The following is a 17,704-nucleotide window of genomic DNA, read 5'->3' as shown; positions in this document are numbered from 1 at the left end:
ACAAAGAGCTTAGGCAATTTGCTGAAGGTCACACTGCTAGAAAGTAGCAAGGCCAGGATTCTAAACACAGCAGTCTGGTTCCAAAGTCCACACTCTTAACCACTGCACTATACTGTCTCCTCCAATAAAATGATGATGTAGTCTAATGTAGGCAAAAATAAAAATTAAGATGAAACTATCATTTGGAATATTGTATCTGTGGGCGCAAATTTCTAAGGAGATTGAATATGTTAATTCACATCTCTTGGCCTTTTGGAAACCTTGGTACCTTGTTATTCAAAAAGCCCTGAACACCTGAGTGCTCTAAAACGGAGAATGTTCTAGAGACACACTCACTTTTCATTGCGCATGTTATTCCCATTTATGCCAAGTTAATCAGCTTTCTTTATTTCCTTTCTGTACTGAAATAAAGGAAAGAAGCATAACTCTACCTAAGGTCTTGGCTACATCCAAGTCCTGCTGCATGTATCCAGTGCTCTTCTCTGTATTTCCAAGAGACCAATAAGCACTGCTTAGGGCAGAGAAAACGGAACCTCTCAGTTTGAGGCTGCAGGTGCCAATCTTCAGAGCAGCTTCTAAGACAACCACAGAGGCCCCATGATGGCCAGCTGTCAGGAGTTCCTGCCCAACCACAGACACGACCACAAAGGGACTCTTGTCCAGTTTCATTTTCTGAAGCTGCTGATAAGTGGGCTCGAGGGAGTCTGAAGAAAAACAAAAGAAAATAAGAAAATGTAGAATACACAAGACAATCTTTTCTAGTATGCTCTAGAAACAAATGTTTATCACATCTTTTTACGGCCTATTTCAAGTACAAACTCTTCAACCTTTAATCTAGCACTTCCTCACTGTCCATTTATCCACATGACCCAGTAATACCAACCTCAGTCCAGTCACTTCCTTCTCTTCACTCTCAAATGCAGATGGCACACTTCTTATCTCTCTCGGTCTTTCTTTGAACCTGACACAATACTTTATCAGGATGGTTTTCCCCTCTCTGTCTTGCTGTCCTCTCAAAACATTACAAGTAGATCCCTCAAGTTCCACCTCTACTATATAGTATCCCCGGTCCTCCAGTCCACATTAATCCTTGTATCTAAACTTCTGCTGCACTTTTATAGTTAGTAGTGCAGTTTGGCCCTTAACTATTTCAGAATTGTTCCATGTGTGTTAATTTTTAAAATATTTTCCCAGCTAAATCTGAAAACCACTGTAGGACTGTTTAATACTTTATTATAACTCCATGGCAATTGGCACTAAATAAAAAACTTGACCTTGCCACAAAGGTAAAAGACCCTACCATATTTGGAGTTCAAAAAACATTTGTTAAGCCTGAATCTGAATGACTTGATTAATAAACCCATCCACATTTTTTCCCTGGAAGATGCAGTAAGAGAAGCCCTCCCAAGAAAATACGTGTCCTCCTCACTAGCCACCCAGTGTCCATTGCTGCTTCTGAGATCAGTATGACCAAATTAAAAAAATATTGTCAATTTTTGTTGTGGTGCCAAATGAAACCATAAAGAAGTCATTCAAGTTTACTAAGGGAAGGTGGAAGACAATATTAATGTTGATCTCATTTTATTTTCATGTGGTATTTGCAAAGACACAGATTAGTTGTCAGGAAGCCAAAGGAGATTCTTTCCATTTGAAGTGAGGTTTGAATGTGGATCCTTCTCCCCCTTCTTTTTTTTAAAAAACAACAACACAACTGCAGAGCTAATAACTATAACCCTACAATGAGGCTGCACCTACAGCACATTTGTTGCTAGCTTTCCTGAAAACCTATTTCACATTAGTTGTTCCACTGTGCACATGTAAAAACTATAAAAAAAAAAATGGCCTCTTTAAATAGTGAATCTCTCAGCCAACAGTACTGCATTAAAATGTAATTTTTACAATTTATGACTTCAGACCTCAACTCTCCACTAAGGAGCTCTTGTTTAAATCAACATTTCCATGTAAACCTCAAAACCTTCTGGTGCCTAAAGAATTTTTTCCCCTCAATCAGATCACTAAACAGAAAACAAAGAACATTTTTACACCTGTCAAGATGCAAGCAGTATATAGAACCAGTAAATACTAGCTAACCAATAGGGTTAAATACAAGCACAAGAACCCTGGAATTGCTAGAATAGAAAAGAATAATGCTATACTGAAATAACTGAGGAGAATTTTGATGGTACCCACTGATGAGTCTGGCAGCCAATGATGATCGTACCATCCCACTGACCAATGTAACAGAAGTAAAATAATAGAATGTTAGAACTTAAAAGACCTTGAAAATACCCTTATTTTAGAAATAAAGAATCTGAATATTTAAGTGATTCACCCAAGGTCAGACTGCGTGGGACAGAGCCAAAACAAGAACCCACTGCAGGGCTCTAAGTCTAGGCAAATTCTCAGTTGCTCACAAAAGAAATCAATCTTGGCTGGTTTTAAGTAGAAAAGAAATACACTAAGTGGCTATTGGGAAGGGTGGAAAACCAGGCCTCCAGGCCCACAGTCGAAATCATGTCACAAAACCTTCCTAGTAAAGGCAACATAACTGTTGCAACTAAACACAGGACAGCACAGCTTCCAATGCTGCCTTCACCACTACTGAATGCCACCCTTAGAAAATGGATGTCACCACTGCCACCCACCACCACCAAGACAAATTCTGTTTGAACTTTTAGCTTCTGAATCAAAGTGGGGTCCTTGCTTCAAAGGAGGATGGGAAAATTAGGATCTGAGGTTTTCAGCTTTTATAGTGAAAGGCAGGAGGCAGAGTATAAGAGGGAATTCCCAAAACACAGGAAGTGCGCTCAGACACTGACAGCCCAAAATGACTGATGGCAAGCAAAGATACTATGCTTCCACTGGTAATTTTTTTAATCACAGCAATCATGGCTAAGTTCAAAATAAGAGCCATCTAATTGAACCTCTAAAACTATACAATAATAGAAAGTTAGAGGATTGGAAAAAATTTCCCGCAGAGGACTGAGGGAAATACTAGGAATATTCTCCCCACCCCCACCCCCAAAAAAAGAATCAATTGTACAAATTTTCATTAAATAAAAATAAAATTGAAGGAACAAGAGGTAAAAGATCAAATTTCCATTTGCAGTATACAGGAAAGAGAATATAAATACACTAAAAGATAAATTACAATACAAGCTCATACACAACACATAAGAGTTTGGAAAGGAGAATGATTACCAAGGGTAATCAGAAAGCTTCATAGAAGCAGGACTTGATTTCTTGAAGAAAAGGTAAGATTTAGACAAGTCAATGCATTTTTTCTAAGAGTGGAGAGTATTCTAGGCAGAAAGTTTATTCTAAATAAATGTCCAGGAGAAGATAGGTACATGGAATGATAAGGAATGATGAACAGGCCAGCTTGAGTGGAACAGAGAATATTTATAGGAAAGAAGGACAATGTGGAAAAATGGAGAAAATACTGAACTAAGGATAAAAAGACCTGGATTTCAAAGCCACATAGCCTCAATCTCTTCACTTTGTCAAATGTATAGACTGCAATTGTGGTGATGGTTACATAAATATATGTGGCATATATATATATATATATACACACACACACACATATTATGTGGCATATATATATACACACACACACACATATTTATGTACATATATGTATACACATATGCAATGTGTGTATACATGTATGTACCTATGCATGCATCTATGCATGTGTACACATATACACACAAAGTCCATTTCCCTTAATGTAAATTTAAAAATTTTTCCAATGTCAAATTTCTCTACTGTTGGCTATAATTATGTCTCTTTGGTCCACACTCACAAATCAGAAGCTCTGATTAGCAGTTGTACATGCTTTTTAATATATATATATTAAATGTGTGTGTATATATATATTAAATGTGTATATATATTAAATGTATATAATATATATTAAATGTATACACACATATGTACATACATATACATATATATATATGTTTTGTTGATTTCAGAGAGAGGAAGGGAAAGGGAGAGAGATATAAAAACATCAATGATGAGAGAGAATCATCAACTGGCTGCCTCCTGTATGCCCTCCACTGAGGATCAAACCCAAAACTTGGGCTTATGCCCTGACCAGGAATTGAACCATAACCTCCAGATTCCTGGGTTGATGCTCAACCACTGAATGACATTGGCTGGGCCAGCTGTACATGCTTTTGATGAATAAAAGTGGTATAGTACTTTTTCAATGTATAAAAATATATAGGCTAGATTAGGCGATCTCTAAGATTCTTTCCAACTATATTATTCTAATTCCTATTCTAGAGTAAACTTAGGCTGTTAGTAAAGAGGTTAATTTTATGATTTTATCAGACTAGGTGGAACAGAGTTTTGGCAGCCTGTAGTTATTAAGATGTTTTCCTTTCTAGGAACTATGCATGACATAAGAAATAGCCAATGTCAAACCAACTCCATAAAAAGATAAAGGGCCTTTGCAACATTCACTGAACACCAATAATGTTCTTTCAAAATGTAAAGGCTTTAAGAATTTAAGATGAACCAAGTCATATTTCCTGACAATTAAAAAGTTTGTAGGAATGTAGCAGAGGCTAACAATAAACAAATAATCACACTCTGCTAAAAGTTATACATCAGTTCCTCAAATAATGTCATTTCATTCAACATCATTTCATTATAGGGATGATGAGATACTGTAGGAACTTTTTTTTTTTTAATCCTCATCCAATGATATTTTTTCCATTGTTTTTTTTTTTCAGAGAGAGTAGAAGGGAGCGGGGGGGGGGAGAGAGAGAGAGAGAGAGAGAGAGAGAAAGAAAGACAAAGAGAGAGAGGAACATCAATGTGAGAGAGACACATCGATTGGTTGTCTCCTGCATGCGCCCCCATTGGGACGGAGGATCCAGCCTGCAATCAAGGCATTTGCCCTTGGCCGGAATCGAACCCAAGACCTTCAGTCCAAGGGCCGACACTCTACCACTGAGCAAAACCAGCTAGGGTGGAACGTAAATTTTATTTATATTAATTAGCCTATGGTAAAGTTGGTTTCATTATATGTCATTTAGCCCAGCCAGCATGGCTCAGTTGTTGAGCACTGACCTATGAACCAGGAGGTCACAGTTCAATTCCTGGTCATGGTACATGCCCAGGTTGTTGGCTCAATTCCCAGTAGGGGATGTGCAGGAGGCAGCTGATCAATGACTCTCTCTCATCATTGATATTTCTATCTCTCTCTCCCTTCTTCTCTATGAAATCAATAAAATAAAATAAAAATTATATGTCATTTAGCTTAAAGTCACAGAACCTAGTGACAATGTCAAGACCTGCTATACTATATATCATCAATTCTGAGATCCACATTTACGAACATATTAACATCTCTGAATTTGGAGTTTAATATCTCTGAACTCAATCGTACCTCACAATGGTTTGTCACTTCTGTGTCCTAATGGGACTAAAAGAGCTCTTTCTGTTTATATAAAAATAAAAAGTTAAGGGATAAGAAAGAATTGTGTCATCATTTAATCATCAGCATTTTTTTCTTTGTAATACATAAAATAATGATATAACTTTCAATCCAGAAGACTGGGAGAAACAATCCTGGAATGAATCTCTAAAATAGGGATCCAAAAAGAAAATAGCAACTATTGATAAGGTAAGAAGTGAAGTATTATTAAGGTAAAAGACTCCCCCCAAAAAATAAAATGTGGAGTAAGGTTCATAATATTCGCCTAATTTTAATTTTTACCTTTCTTAAGCTAATTTCTTAAAGAGGGAATTAAATTAAAAACCATTGGGCTTGTCACAAACAGACAAATACTGTATGATTCCACTTCTATAAGATACTTAGAGTAGTCAAATTCAGAGAGACAGAAAATAGCACAGTATTTGCCCGGAGCAGTGGGGAGAGCAGAATGGGGAGTTAGATTTTAATGAGTTCAGAGTGTCAATTTGGGATGATGAAAAAGTTCTGGAGATGGATAGTTGTGATGGTTGCACAACACTGTAAATGTACTTAATGCCACTGAATTTTCTAACTAAAAATACTTAAAATGATCAATTTTATGTTATATGTATTTTACAACAGTTAAAAAAACTTTGGTTTTGGTTCATACTAAAAGCAAAACTTAACCCTCCTCAAAAACAATCAAAATAAAAACTGACATGTTTTGCACTCTGTCTAAGCCACTTCACATTGTACTGGGTTTGTGTATCTATTTACTATACTCTATTTCATTCAAAAAGGATTCAAAGCGTCCTATAGAAATAAGGTGGAAAATACTGAAGTCAGAGTGAGTAGAAAATAGGGGTAAGACAATAAAACTCAGCATATAGACAGGCAAGACTGTAAGCCCTGACAAGCTTCCTAAAGGTGGCCAGGACGGCCAGGACACTGGACTCCATGCTTCATAGAGGACAAAGCAAAAGGATAAATGTTCACTTTAAAAATTCCCAGACCTTTCAGATAAAAATATACCAACATTCATAAGAAATTCAGCTTTTCCTGAAACTGAGACTGAGGGAAATTCCTCTAGTGAGTGGTCAGCAAAAAGACCGTGTGTACTGTGCAGTGTTCATTCCACACCCACAGCACTATGCCTGCCATAAATACAAGAGCAGGATCATTACTGCAGCTCCTTCTATTCTTCAGTGAGAAGGGCCTCACACTGCAGAGGAAAAGGAATAGTACAAGGTGTTTGCCTTTACATTCTAGTAGTTCATTCTCCGAACAACATTAGGAGGTAGATATTATCATTTCCCTTTTTCAGATAAGGACTGAGGTGTAGAGAAAGTAAGCAACCTTGCTCAGTCAATGGAATAGCAAGTGGCAGCGCTGAAATTAGATTCCAATCCTTTGGGGGGGAAGTCTGTATTTTTAACATAATATTTCAGAAAGGGGCCTCCTGTAAAAAGTAACTGCCTCCTGAAAGAGTTCACTGAGGGTAGGCAAATAAAAGGTGAGCCCCAATTTGACCCCTAGATAAAAGCTTATACATTCAACAATCATTTGCCACTAGCATGTCATAAAATCAGCTTCCCTGGATCCTCTGGTGCTGGTAGAAACACCATGACAGGTGATAGCCCATAAATGTAATAGTCTTTAGATTACTGAATTAACAGGAGAAGAGAAAATATACACAAGAGAACCCTCGGCAAGAAGCAGCCCTGGTGTCTTTAGAGGAACAAATAAAGGTAAACTCAATCTCACTTTGTAATTATATTATTAAATCTGTGGTTGGCAGTAGTACTATGCTACACCATCCAAATTTGCATAAACATTTACAAGATACAATGAACTGAAATTGCTGAAAGACTACCTAAAAAGGAGAAATGAAAAAACAGTAACAGGATAACTTCAGAAGTCATGAAAAAGAGAGTATCATTTCATACTTATACTTACTTTTGTATTTTCATTAATGATTTAAAGGAAATACACTATATATAATGATGTAAATATAACCACAGGAGAAGTAGTTTAACTGATATCTGGATATCTGGTTAGTAAGCATGAGTGAAACCATAAAAACAAAGAAAAACAGACTGAATTCAGTTAGCAATCTAGGCAGCAACAATATAAAAAAATCAAGTAAGTTTCAATGTGGATAAATATAACATTTATTTGGGAACAAGGGTATATTAATATAGATTGGCCCTACCTTTTTAAAAAATGTAATCTTGAAACTTCCAAAAAAGGCCAAATCACAGGAACATTGTGCCTATCATGGGAGCTTTGCTCACTGACACAAGTACCCGGACTAGGGAGTTTTCTCTGTTGCATTTAAGAATTACAAAACAAAAACAGATCAGACCTATATGTAAAATGACCCAGACTGCACTGCTATGCAACAATGGCAGAAACTTAGAAAGCTGCAGGAGGCTAAACTAAAATGGGTAAAAAATGGGAAGCAAATAATGATAGATTTTGTGAATTACAACCATATGACAAAAAGAGAGGTAGGTCATTAAGATGTGAAATGATGCATAGAATAACACTGTGAAAAGCAACAGTATCCCTATAAAATGTTGATAAGAAAAGCCCACCTGGAGTAGATATAGTGGTAAAGGCAATGCTAAAAATAAATGAGATAAATTAAATTGCCTTAAGGAAAAGAAGAAAATACTGAAGCGCTCCAGGCACCTGTAAGTTGCAGCTTTCTCCAGGGTCGGCCTTAGGTCACTCAGTATAAGCTGGGAAAGAACATGGCACAGAAAACCCTAAGGGTGACAACAACACTGAGCTATTTCTGACAGTACAGGGAAGATTTCCTTACATTTGTCTAAACATATTGCTTCAAAGGCAAAACAGTAAGTATGATTCTGCTGATCTCAACATGTTCACTCCAATATTCTAAGGCAGCAGCAGAAACACTTCAAAATAAAGAAATTATATCTTCATGTACTAAATAAAAAATGTTCCATGTAAATTACTTGTGGAAGGGTACAGGGAGAGAATGAGAAACTACTAGAAAAATGGAAAGGGGAGAGACAAATTGATTTTTTTTGTCCATACCCACCCCACCCCCAACCCCTAAGCCCTAGAGCTCTAAAGCGCATCTGCTCTAAGTCAGAGTTTATTAACAGCAGGTCCCCCAGTGAGAGAAGCCATTAGTTCCTGCAGCAAAGACTCAGCTTTGTATGGGGTTATAAAATCACATGAAGAGAGGTTTCCTTACCACTTTTTTCTAAAACAAGAAATCTTTGACTTTCAGGAAAATATTTTTAATAGCTATGAATTGCCCAGAGACCATATAAGTACCATTTAGTTCATCAAACATTTACTTAGCATACATTTTGAGCCAAATACTGTATTAGCCAGTATATTAAAACTGTCTAATACTGCAAACATTTTTAAAACAAGAGAATATGTCTAATGATACTGCCATCAAAATGTTTAGGTTCATTCAAAAACATCCCTTTTCAGAGACAAAAATAGAGTTCTGCTTGATATAATCTAATTAATACAAAACAATATTAGCTTTCCACTATATGCCATCAATCTACCTTAGTGTCTCCATCACTCTGCAAAGATGACAACTGGTGTACACTTTCAGCCCAATCTTCCCAAGAGCTCATTCCTCAAAAATCAATGTTCCTCAAAGTGAAGCCAATCTGTTTCAAGCTTTAGAACTTCTCCAACCTCCACAGTACTATGTTCAATCCATTGTTTTCCAGAATACCAATTGGTATAAAGTAGAATAACAGGAGAAAAACATTTAAACTAGTGTCTGTCTGTTCCTCTCTCTCTCCTTTAATACAACATAATCTTGTAATGCTCCTTTGAAAAATACTACACACACAGCCAACAGTTAGATCCATATTTCCTTTTACAAAATATTAGAATGTCTAATTAATGTCTTCTCTTATTTGAATATTTCTAGATGGCATATTGGTTCAAATAGACAAATCAATTTACTACTAGAGGTGTTATGATTTAGAAGTACAGAACCTTAGAATTATAAAAAACATAAGGAATCATCAGATAACTCTAAAATCCAGAGATGTCAATTCATTTACCCACGGTCATACAGTTAGTTAATGCAAAATTCAAAAATGTAATCTAGGTTCACAAACTCCTAGGCCAGTAGCCTTATACCATCCTATTCTGGATCACTGTCAGCTACTGACAGTGATTCTTAATCTTCCTTTGTCTAAAATATATAATCTCTTCTAGGGCTACTGAAAAAGAAATTTCTGTGGAGATGAGCACAGAATTTTGAGAAAAAGCCAAATTTAACCAAGTTCTAAGGATAAATTGTTAGTATCTAAAAATGTTCTTTTATTTCTTCTTCATGCTCTGAAATATCTTTCTAATAGACAGATCTAGAGAAATATGAAAAATCTACCCTATTACTTATTTCCTGGAACTAAATTAAGGCTTAACTATAACATTGTGAGAGAGAAATGGGAACTACCGCTGACTTTAGACAAATAAACAAAAAAGCCATTGCTTTCAACAGGGTATAAAAACCAGTCTAACTTATTTAATAAAGGTAATATCCTAAATTTTTTAAATAGATAAATAAAACATACAACTTAGCAAATCTGATAACCTATCAATTCTCAATGCCTGAGTCTAAAGTCTTCAAAGGCTAGAAATGTTCTACTTTAAATTAGTGTCAGACCAAATGCTTTTATATTTACCTCTCATGGGAGATTTCATGGCAGCTTCTACCATCCCCACCAGAAGTTGGAGACTCTTGGGGTCCTGAGCCAGTCCAGATGCAAAGGCTGCCAGGGCATCGGCATGACGTCCGAGGTACTGGAGGGCAACACCCTGTCGGAAGTATGCCTGAAAATAAAGACAATATAATGCATGTTTTACTTATACACTATGCTCCATCAAGGCTGGTGATGATTCTTTATTAGAAAAACAGGTCAGCTGAACTATGATTGAGATGGTCTTGATTCAAAGATCTAGTAAACAGTTTAAAACATCATAAAATGAAAGCATACTTATTTCAGGCAAAATATATTTTATTCTTTTTACTTCTAGAACACTTATAAATTTTATCACACTCCTTGGCATTTATTCACATACTGCTTTTATAATTTTTGATGATTTAAAAAATATTTCTTATCCCACCTTTAATATCATAAGCTCCTCAAGGACAGGGTTTTGGAGATTTCTTTATATCTCACCAGAGTATGTGGTTCAGTGCAAGATAAATGAGAGATACTCAAATTCCACTTATTTTATATCTTCCCCATTTATATAATTAATGGGGAAAGTCAATATGTGATTATTATTAAAACAATTTTAATAATGAGTAACCTAACATATTTAATGTAGTGTTTCAGACATAATATTTAAAAGCTGTTATCTAAAATATATGTGCTTTGCTTAGAAATAAAATAAGATTGCTGTTGTATTCTTCAATTGGATTAGTCTTAAAACCAGTATCAGTTGTTGATTATAGGAGAACATCCCTCCTTCCAGCTAACTGAAGAAAGAACCAGAAAATTAATAAAATATTTAAAGTTCAGAATAGTCTTAAGGAAGCAAAGTTCGTTTTCAAGCACACGGAGTAAAAACAAGTAAATGAACACAGTGTTTCTAGTATATAACCAGCATAAAATAACACATAAAAATGACATATTAATTCATTCACTGTTTATATAACATCTGCTTTTAAAATACTTAGCCTCCTATTTAACTTAAACATTCTTACAATACTACATGTTTATACCACAATTTTAACTTTTCAGACCAATACACTTTGGGTTGTCAGAAACTGTATTCATGGAATCTAAATGAAGTTTCAAACAACTCCTAAAAGGACTACTCACCAAACACATTTCATAATTTTATTTTACGTATACACACACAGAGAGTGAGAGAGCACATTTAATGTTTACAAACATATTTACTTATCTTATTTCATTTTTACAACTACCCTTTGAGGTAATTTAAGATAGGCAATACTATTCAGTATTTCTATTAAGAAACAATCCATAAACAGAATGAACACTCATAGATTATTACAGGCTATTTAGACTTCTATTTTAGTTTAAACTATCAGCAGCTGTTAAAATTCAGACCCCCAGTAAGACAATAAGCTGTAAATGTACTTTCATTACAAATTCATAAGCTCACTTCCTTTCACTGGACTCAGCCACTGTTTTAACCTTTAATGTGTTTTATAGGCATTTTTCACAATCCTTTTCCTTTCACATTTCAGGTGCTTTCTAAAATCCAAGAGGCAATATATGCAACAGTCCAACTAAAAATAACTATAGTTTACATACTTTTAGAAATGCTATATTAAAACTAAACTAAAAGAATTTAAATTTATTTCTATAATATATACATGCCAAATACCTATAAACTGTATTATAATTTATGACGAGAGACAAAAGATGTTTTTAGTTATTGACCTCAGTATATATTTTAAAAAACACAAAACTTTATATGTCAATCGTTTCACAACATATGTAAGTCAAATCATTATACTGTGTAACTTAAACTTGCTCAATGCTGTATGTCAGTGATAGCTCAATAAAACTAAAAATACACAAACATGGTATCAAGTTCACACAGCAGTTAAAGAGTGTGCACGTTTTGTTTTCTTAGGATACTCAGTAACTAGACGAGAAAAGGTATGACTGGACCATGTCTCCCACAATCTTAGCTTCCTTTCTTCGGGAGAAGATTTTGCAAAGAGGTATAGAAGGCTCAAAGGTCTCCCTTGGTCGTCCTTCATTCCCTTCCACAATGGCCAACCCAACTTCACAATATTTTTCTCAGCTAAAAGCTTAGTTTATACCCTTGCCAAGACAGAATAAGTCAAGCTCTGACAAACCCCTTTTCTTAACTCAGAGTGGGGCTCTCCCAACTTTGTTCCATGAAATATTCATTGCATGTACAAATAGCTGTTGAATAAAAATTAGTTATCAATACTTCTGTGAGAGGTATGCCACTATGAGGTTCAAGTGGATGAAAATATAACCTAGACTGTGAGTTAATGTAAAAGAATAAAAATAAAAATAAAATTCAGCACAGTGCCTGACAGAGTAAGTACTCAATAAAAATAACTATTTTGAGCCCTAGACGGTTTGACTCAATGGTTAGAGTGTCAGCCCACAGACTGAAGGGTCCTGGGGTTCGATTCTGGCCAAGGGCACATACCTCGGTTGCAGGCTCAATCCCCGACCCCGGTTGGCGCACATGCGGAAGGCAACCAATTGATGATGTGTCTCTCTCACATTGACGTTTCTCTCTCTGTCTCTCTCTCTCACCCTTCCACTTTCTTTGAAAAAACAATGGAAAAAAATTAACTATTTTAATTATTAGTTAATAAGAAAAGAATCTTAACAAGAACACATAATTACAAACTTACAGAATATAAGGACTTCAACAAATATTTTATTATTCAATATAGTATTATTCAATTCCTATCACTGCTTCATTCACTCCTCCCCTTGCTCCATAAAAGACTGTTGGCAACTGGGAAACTCACTGCTGCCAAACAAATCTGAACCACCCAACAAAAAGAAATTGGTACTATCAGGTCTTGGGAGATGCAGCATCCACCCACAGGATCCTCTGCCAGCCTCTTCCAAAGCAGAGGTCAAAATGTGCTGAGATTCAGTTGTTTCCCACAGCTTCAGGAAAATTGATGTAATTTGCTGTAGCCTATCTGCTTCACCCCTATTGATTCTGCTAAATAATTTTTCTCATAGACTCAGAGGTCTCACAAGAAGCTGCTTCATCTGAGAAAGGGGAAATTTCTGATCACTTAGGATTGAGCAGAGGCAATATATGTGCCGCTTGCCAAGGCAAGCAATATTAAACACGTGGTGCCCAGCCAACCTCAGAAAATATATTTCCCTGCCTAAGCACCACCCCCCATGCATACACTATGTTCTGGTCACTGGTTATGTCACAGATGGGGAGGGAAGGGCAACGTGAATTGACTTTTGAGAGCACCTATGCCCTGAGAACAATGGTTTTAACCTGAAGCTTTAGCCAAGAAGATAAACATATAGGGAGCTAGTTAATACACTGGACTAAAGGTGGAATATCTAGATTTTCACGTGTTACAGAGTAATTCATTTATTTTTTGCTGTTCACCACAAAGAACCCTCAGTGATTATTCCACACATGCTACCAAGTCACCTCATAAATACAACTGGGTTACAAAAGTAAGCTCATTCCTTCCTTCCTTCAATTAATATTCCCTAAAAATCTACAGCACCAGGCACTGTGATGTGTACCACAAATAGAAAAAAACAAAGAGAGGACTCGTACCCTCAGTGTGCTCATAATCTAGAAGGGAAGAATATAAAAAGCTATAAATGTCCTCACTGCTACCTACAGAACTGCTTACTAGTAAGGTTTTGTAATACTTAAGCAGTAATAAAAATATAACAAATGACTATAGTACTTCTGCCCTGTCGTTAAAACTGTTGGTATCTGTTCTTTACTAAGTGGCCATTTTCCTCACCTCAGAGAGTTTGCCATGGAGTAAATGTTTGTGTCCTTCCAAAATTAATGTTGAAACCTAATCCTCAATGTAATGGTATTTAGAGGTGGGGCTTTACGAGGAGGCTGAGGTCATGAGAGTGGAGCCCTCATGAATGGGATTAGTGCCCTGATAAAAGAGATCCCAGAAAGCCCCCTCTCTCCTTCTATCATGTAAGGACACACAAAGAAGATACTTATCTATTAACCAGGAAGTGGGCCCTCACCAGACACCAAATATGCCATCACCTTAATCCTGGACTTCTCAGTTTCCAGAACTGTGAGAAATAAATGTTTGTTGTTTAAGCCACCCAGCCTCTATTTTGTTACAGCCGTCCAAAAAAACTAAGGCAGGGTTAAAATAAAAACACTCAAAGACTATACATGTGAAAGAGGAAGCTTTTCACCCTTCAATTACCACGAGAAGCAATGAAAGACCTTTAAGTTTTTACTTTCAACACTCCATTCCTGGTTCATAATTCTAAAACATCACTAAACTCAATAATCTAACATCCTACTCTCCTGTGGCTCAAATAAGTTACAAGGTAAACTACTATGCTCATAGTTACATACATATATTCATAAGAAAATATAGAATATATGTAATATGTAATGATATTTAAGAGTATTCACTTACATGTACAATATATAGTCTATTACTTAGTTCAGGCACTCACAAATATTGTGCCTTCAATTTAATCTATACTTTCAAATTTTATATTTTAATGTTCCTAATCTGTCCTTCACTGTTTGAATTCCAACTTTTTTTACATCTTCTGAAGAATAAATATCTGTAACTACAGCATGGTGATATACCTGTTAGCCAATCATATCACCTGCTACCACACCATTACCATCTTTTAAAGCAATATTTAAAAATTACAAACTATTTTACCGAATTTCCCTTATTTTATTTAAAAATGCTAAATGAGGAAAATAGAAATAATGCTGATACTAGTTTTTAAAAAAATCATCATTAATCTATAATTTAACACAAGTGGGCCAAAAATGAAAATGATTATAGGATGTCAAAAGCACAAAATCTTTTAACATCACTGGATATACACAGAACTAACTAGACTCAGTCATGATAGAAAAGAATAATTAGAGAATCTATAAAAATGATTCTCAAAAGGCACAATTTGAGATTTTGTATTTTATTTCTCTAGTAATTAACACTTCTGACTCACTGAACATATCAATCTTTTGTTTAATATTTTCATATTTGATATTTTATATATTTCACTTTCGTGTACTTTATAAGGAAAGTGCCCATTGTAAGGGAAAATAAAAGACTGCTTGCAGTACTTAAAACAGATATCTATCTTATGAGTAAAATATAAATATACACATATTACCTCTATAAAATTTATTATATATTACAAATTATACATTAGGTAACATAAAAATGTGACATGGATTCTGTGCCGTAAATGTGACATAATGCCTTGTCCAGGTGGCTCAGTTGGTTGGAGCGTTGTCCCATATACCAGAAATGTTGTGGGTTAGATTCTCTGTTAGTTGCAGGTTTGATCCCTGGTCGGGGTACATATGGGAGCCTATGGGAGGCAACTGATCTATGCTTCTCTCTCACATGGATGTTTCTCTCTCTCTCTCCCTTCCTCTCTCTCTAAAATATATATATATATGCACATATGCATATACATGTATACGTGTGTGTATATATATATCCTTGGGTGAGGATTAAAAATATATATATGACATAAAAATGAAGGCATAGAACACATGCCCTCAATAAGTTTTTACCATCTTGCATCAAACAGTCACCTGTATGGATACATGCAAATTATTTTTGCTATGTTTTGTTATGCATGTTTCATTTAGAACAATGGAGAAATTATAGCACTTTCAGCAATGACAGAACAGTTCTCTAATAACAGTAGCCTCTAGCCAGCCACATGTGGACACTGAGAACTTGAAATGTGGATAGTGTGACTAAGAAACTAAATTTTAAATTTCATTTTAAGTACCTTAAATGTGGTTAGTAGTCACTGAATTAGACAGCGCAGTTCTAGAGTTTGGTCTTCCTCTAACAAACCTCCAAACACAAATCTAAACTGGAAAGTGAAATCTGCTAAACAAGTGAAGTAACTATTACCAAAGCTCTGAACTGAGGCTATGTGACTTACTCCCAAGGCAGATGTGGTGAAAGAGAAAGGACTCATAGGCTGACATTGCAATCCTATCCCAGTTACATTTTAGCTGTGTGCCTTGGACAAGGCACTTAACTTCACCACACTTCATGTTCTATTTTCACTTACAGAGAGGATGATACTGATGACCTCAAAGGGTTATAACAGTAGTTGCTAATGGCATCACATATTAAATATAAAACAGGGAGAGTAGTTTTTTAAAAATTGAACAGAAGTGAATTTCTCACTAAATGTTACTGTCAGTTTGGTATTTTCTATTTATTCAGATGGCTCATCCACTTTACCAGCCTGCAGATTAGGAATCTGACAAAAATTAAGCCCAAAACAAAAATTAATGATCTGAATGATCACCTTGAATCATTAAGGAAATAGTTAAAACTTAGGTTTGGCATCTTCTGTTCCAAAAGCCTATAAAGTAGGTAATACATTTGAAGGCAATTTTAAAATAAAAATTAAAAATGGAACTTCTGGGGATTTATCCAAAGAAACCCAAAATACTAAGAAAAAATATACACCCTTATGTTCATTGCAGCGTTATTTACAATAGCCAAGCTATGGAAGCAACCCAAGTGCCCATCAATAGATGAGTGGAGAAAAAAACTGTGGCACATATATACAATAAAATATTACTCAGCCATAAAAAAGAATGAAATCTTACGATTTGTGACAGCATGGATGGACCTAGAGGGTATTATGCTAAGTAAAATAAGTCAGTCAGAGAAAGACAAATACCATATGATTTCACTCCTATGTGGAATCTAAAAAACAACATAAATGAACAAACAAAATAGAAACAGACTTACAGATACAGAGAACAGACTAATGGTTGCTAGAGGGGACAGGGGGAGGAGTGGTTGAGAGACTGGGTGTAAAAGGTGAAGGGATTAAGTACAAATTAGTAGTTACAAAATAGTCGTGGGGATATAAAGTACAGCATAAGAAATTGTAACTATGTATGGTATCAATGGATACTGGAAATATTGGGGGGAACACTTTGTAAAGTATATGGTTGTCTAATCACTATGCTGTGTGCCTGAAACTAATACAAAATAATATTGAATATAAACTAAAATTGAAAATAATAAACATTTTATTTTAAATTGCTTTCAAAAATGTTCACACTTTTGGCAATTGCTCGTGTAAGCTTCACTTATCTAATAAATTCATTATTTGGGGAAAACACCACATGCAGGTTAAATAAGGTTCTTTGGTCGAAGTGTAAAAGACGACCAAAAATTTATTTGTCAAAACATGGAACAGTCCTTCCTCTCAGAGTTTTTCCTAATACCCTGATTATTACAATTATTATAAGATGTTCTGATACCCAAGCCTAACACCTATCTTAGAATTAACAAGAGCCCAGTCTTACCATCTCCATCCTGTCACTATAAAGTACCGTAAGTTTTAGCGCATATATGTAGGTGTTTTATTTTCCAACACCTTTTCTAGTTATCATTTGTTGAACCACCACACACTATCTGTGCCCAACACTGTGGTAGGTGCTTTCCATAATTTATCACTAACCCTCACAATATTCCACAAGAAGTTCTTATGATGGGTACTGCAAAAAGAGGTGATTATG

The 17,704-nt window shown here is 35.5% G+C and overlaps 1 protein-coding gene across 4 annotated transcripts in view; it reads right to left on the bottom strand.

The window, feature by feature from the left end:
* The window catches only part of TTC28 (tetratricopeptide repeat domain 28), a 463,914-nt gene that overhangs the window by 236,804 nt on the left and 209,406 nt on the right, over positions 1–17,704 (bottom strand). For all 4 annotated transcript variants that reach the window (XM_081123100.1, XM_081123101.1, XM_081123102.1 and 1 more), the window contains 2 exons: positions 10,129–10,276; positions 432–704 (listed from right to left, as the gene is read on the bottom strand). In XM_081123100.1, coding sequence (XP_080979226.1) covers positions 432–704; positions 10,129–10,276 — 421 coding nt within the window. The remainder of the gene's footprint in view (positions 1–431; positions 705–10,128; positions 10,277–17,704) is intronic.

Source organism: Miniopterus schreibersii, assembly GCF_964146895.1.
Source record: "Miniopterus schreibersii genome assembly, chromosome: 20".
Lineage (NCBI taxonomy): Eukaryota > Metazoa > Chordata > Mammalia > Chiroptera > Miniopteridae > Miniopterus > Miniopterus schreibersii.
Note: the sequence above shows the minus strand (reverse complement) of the source record. Positions and strands in the feature narration are given on the sequence as shown.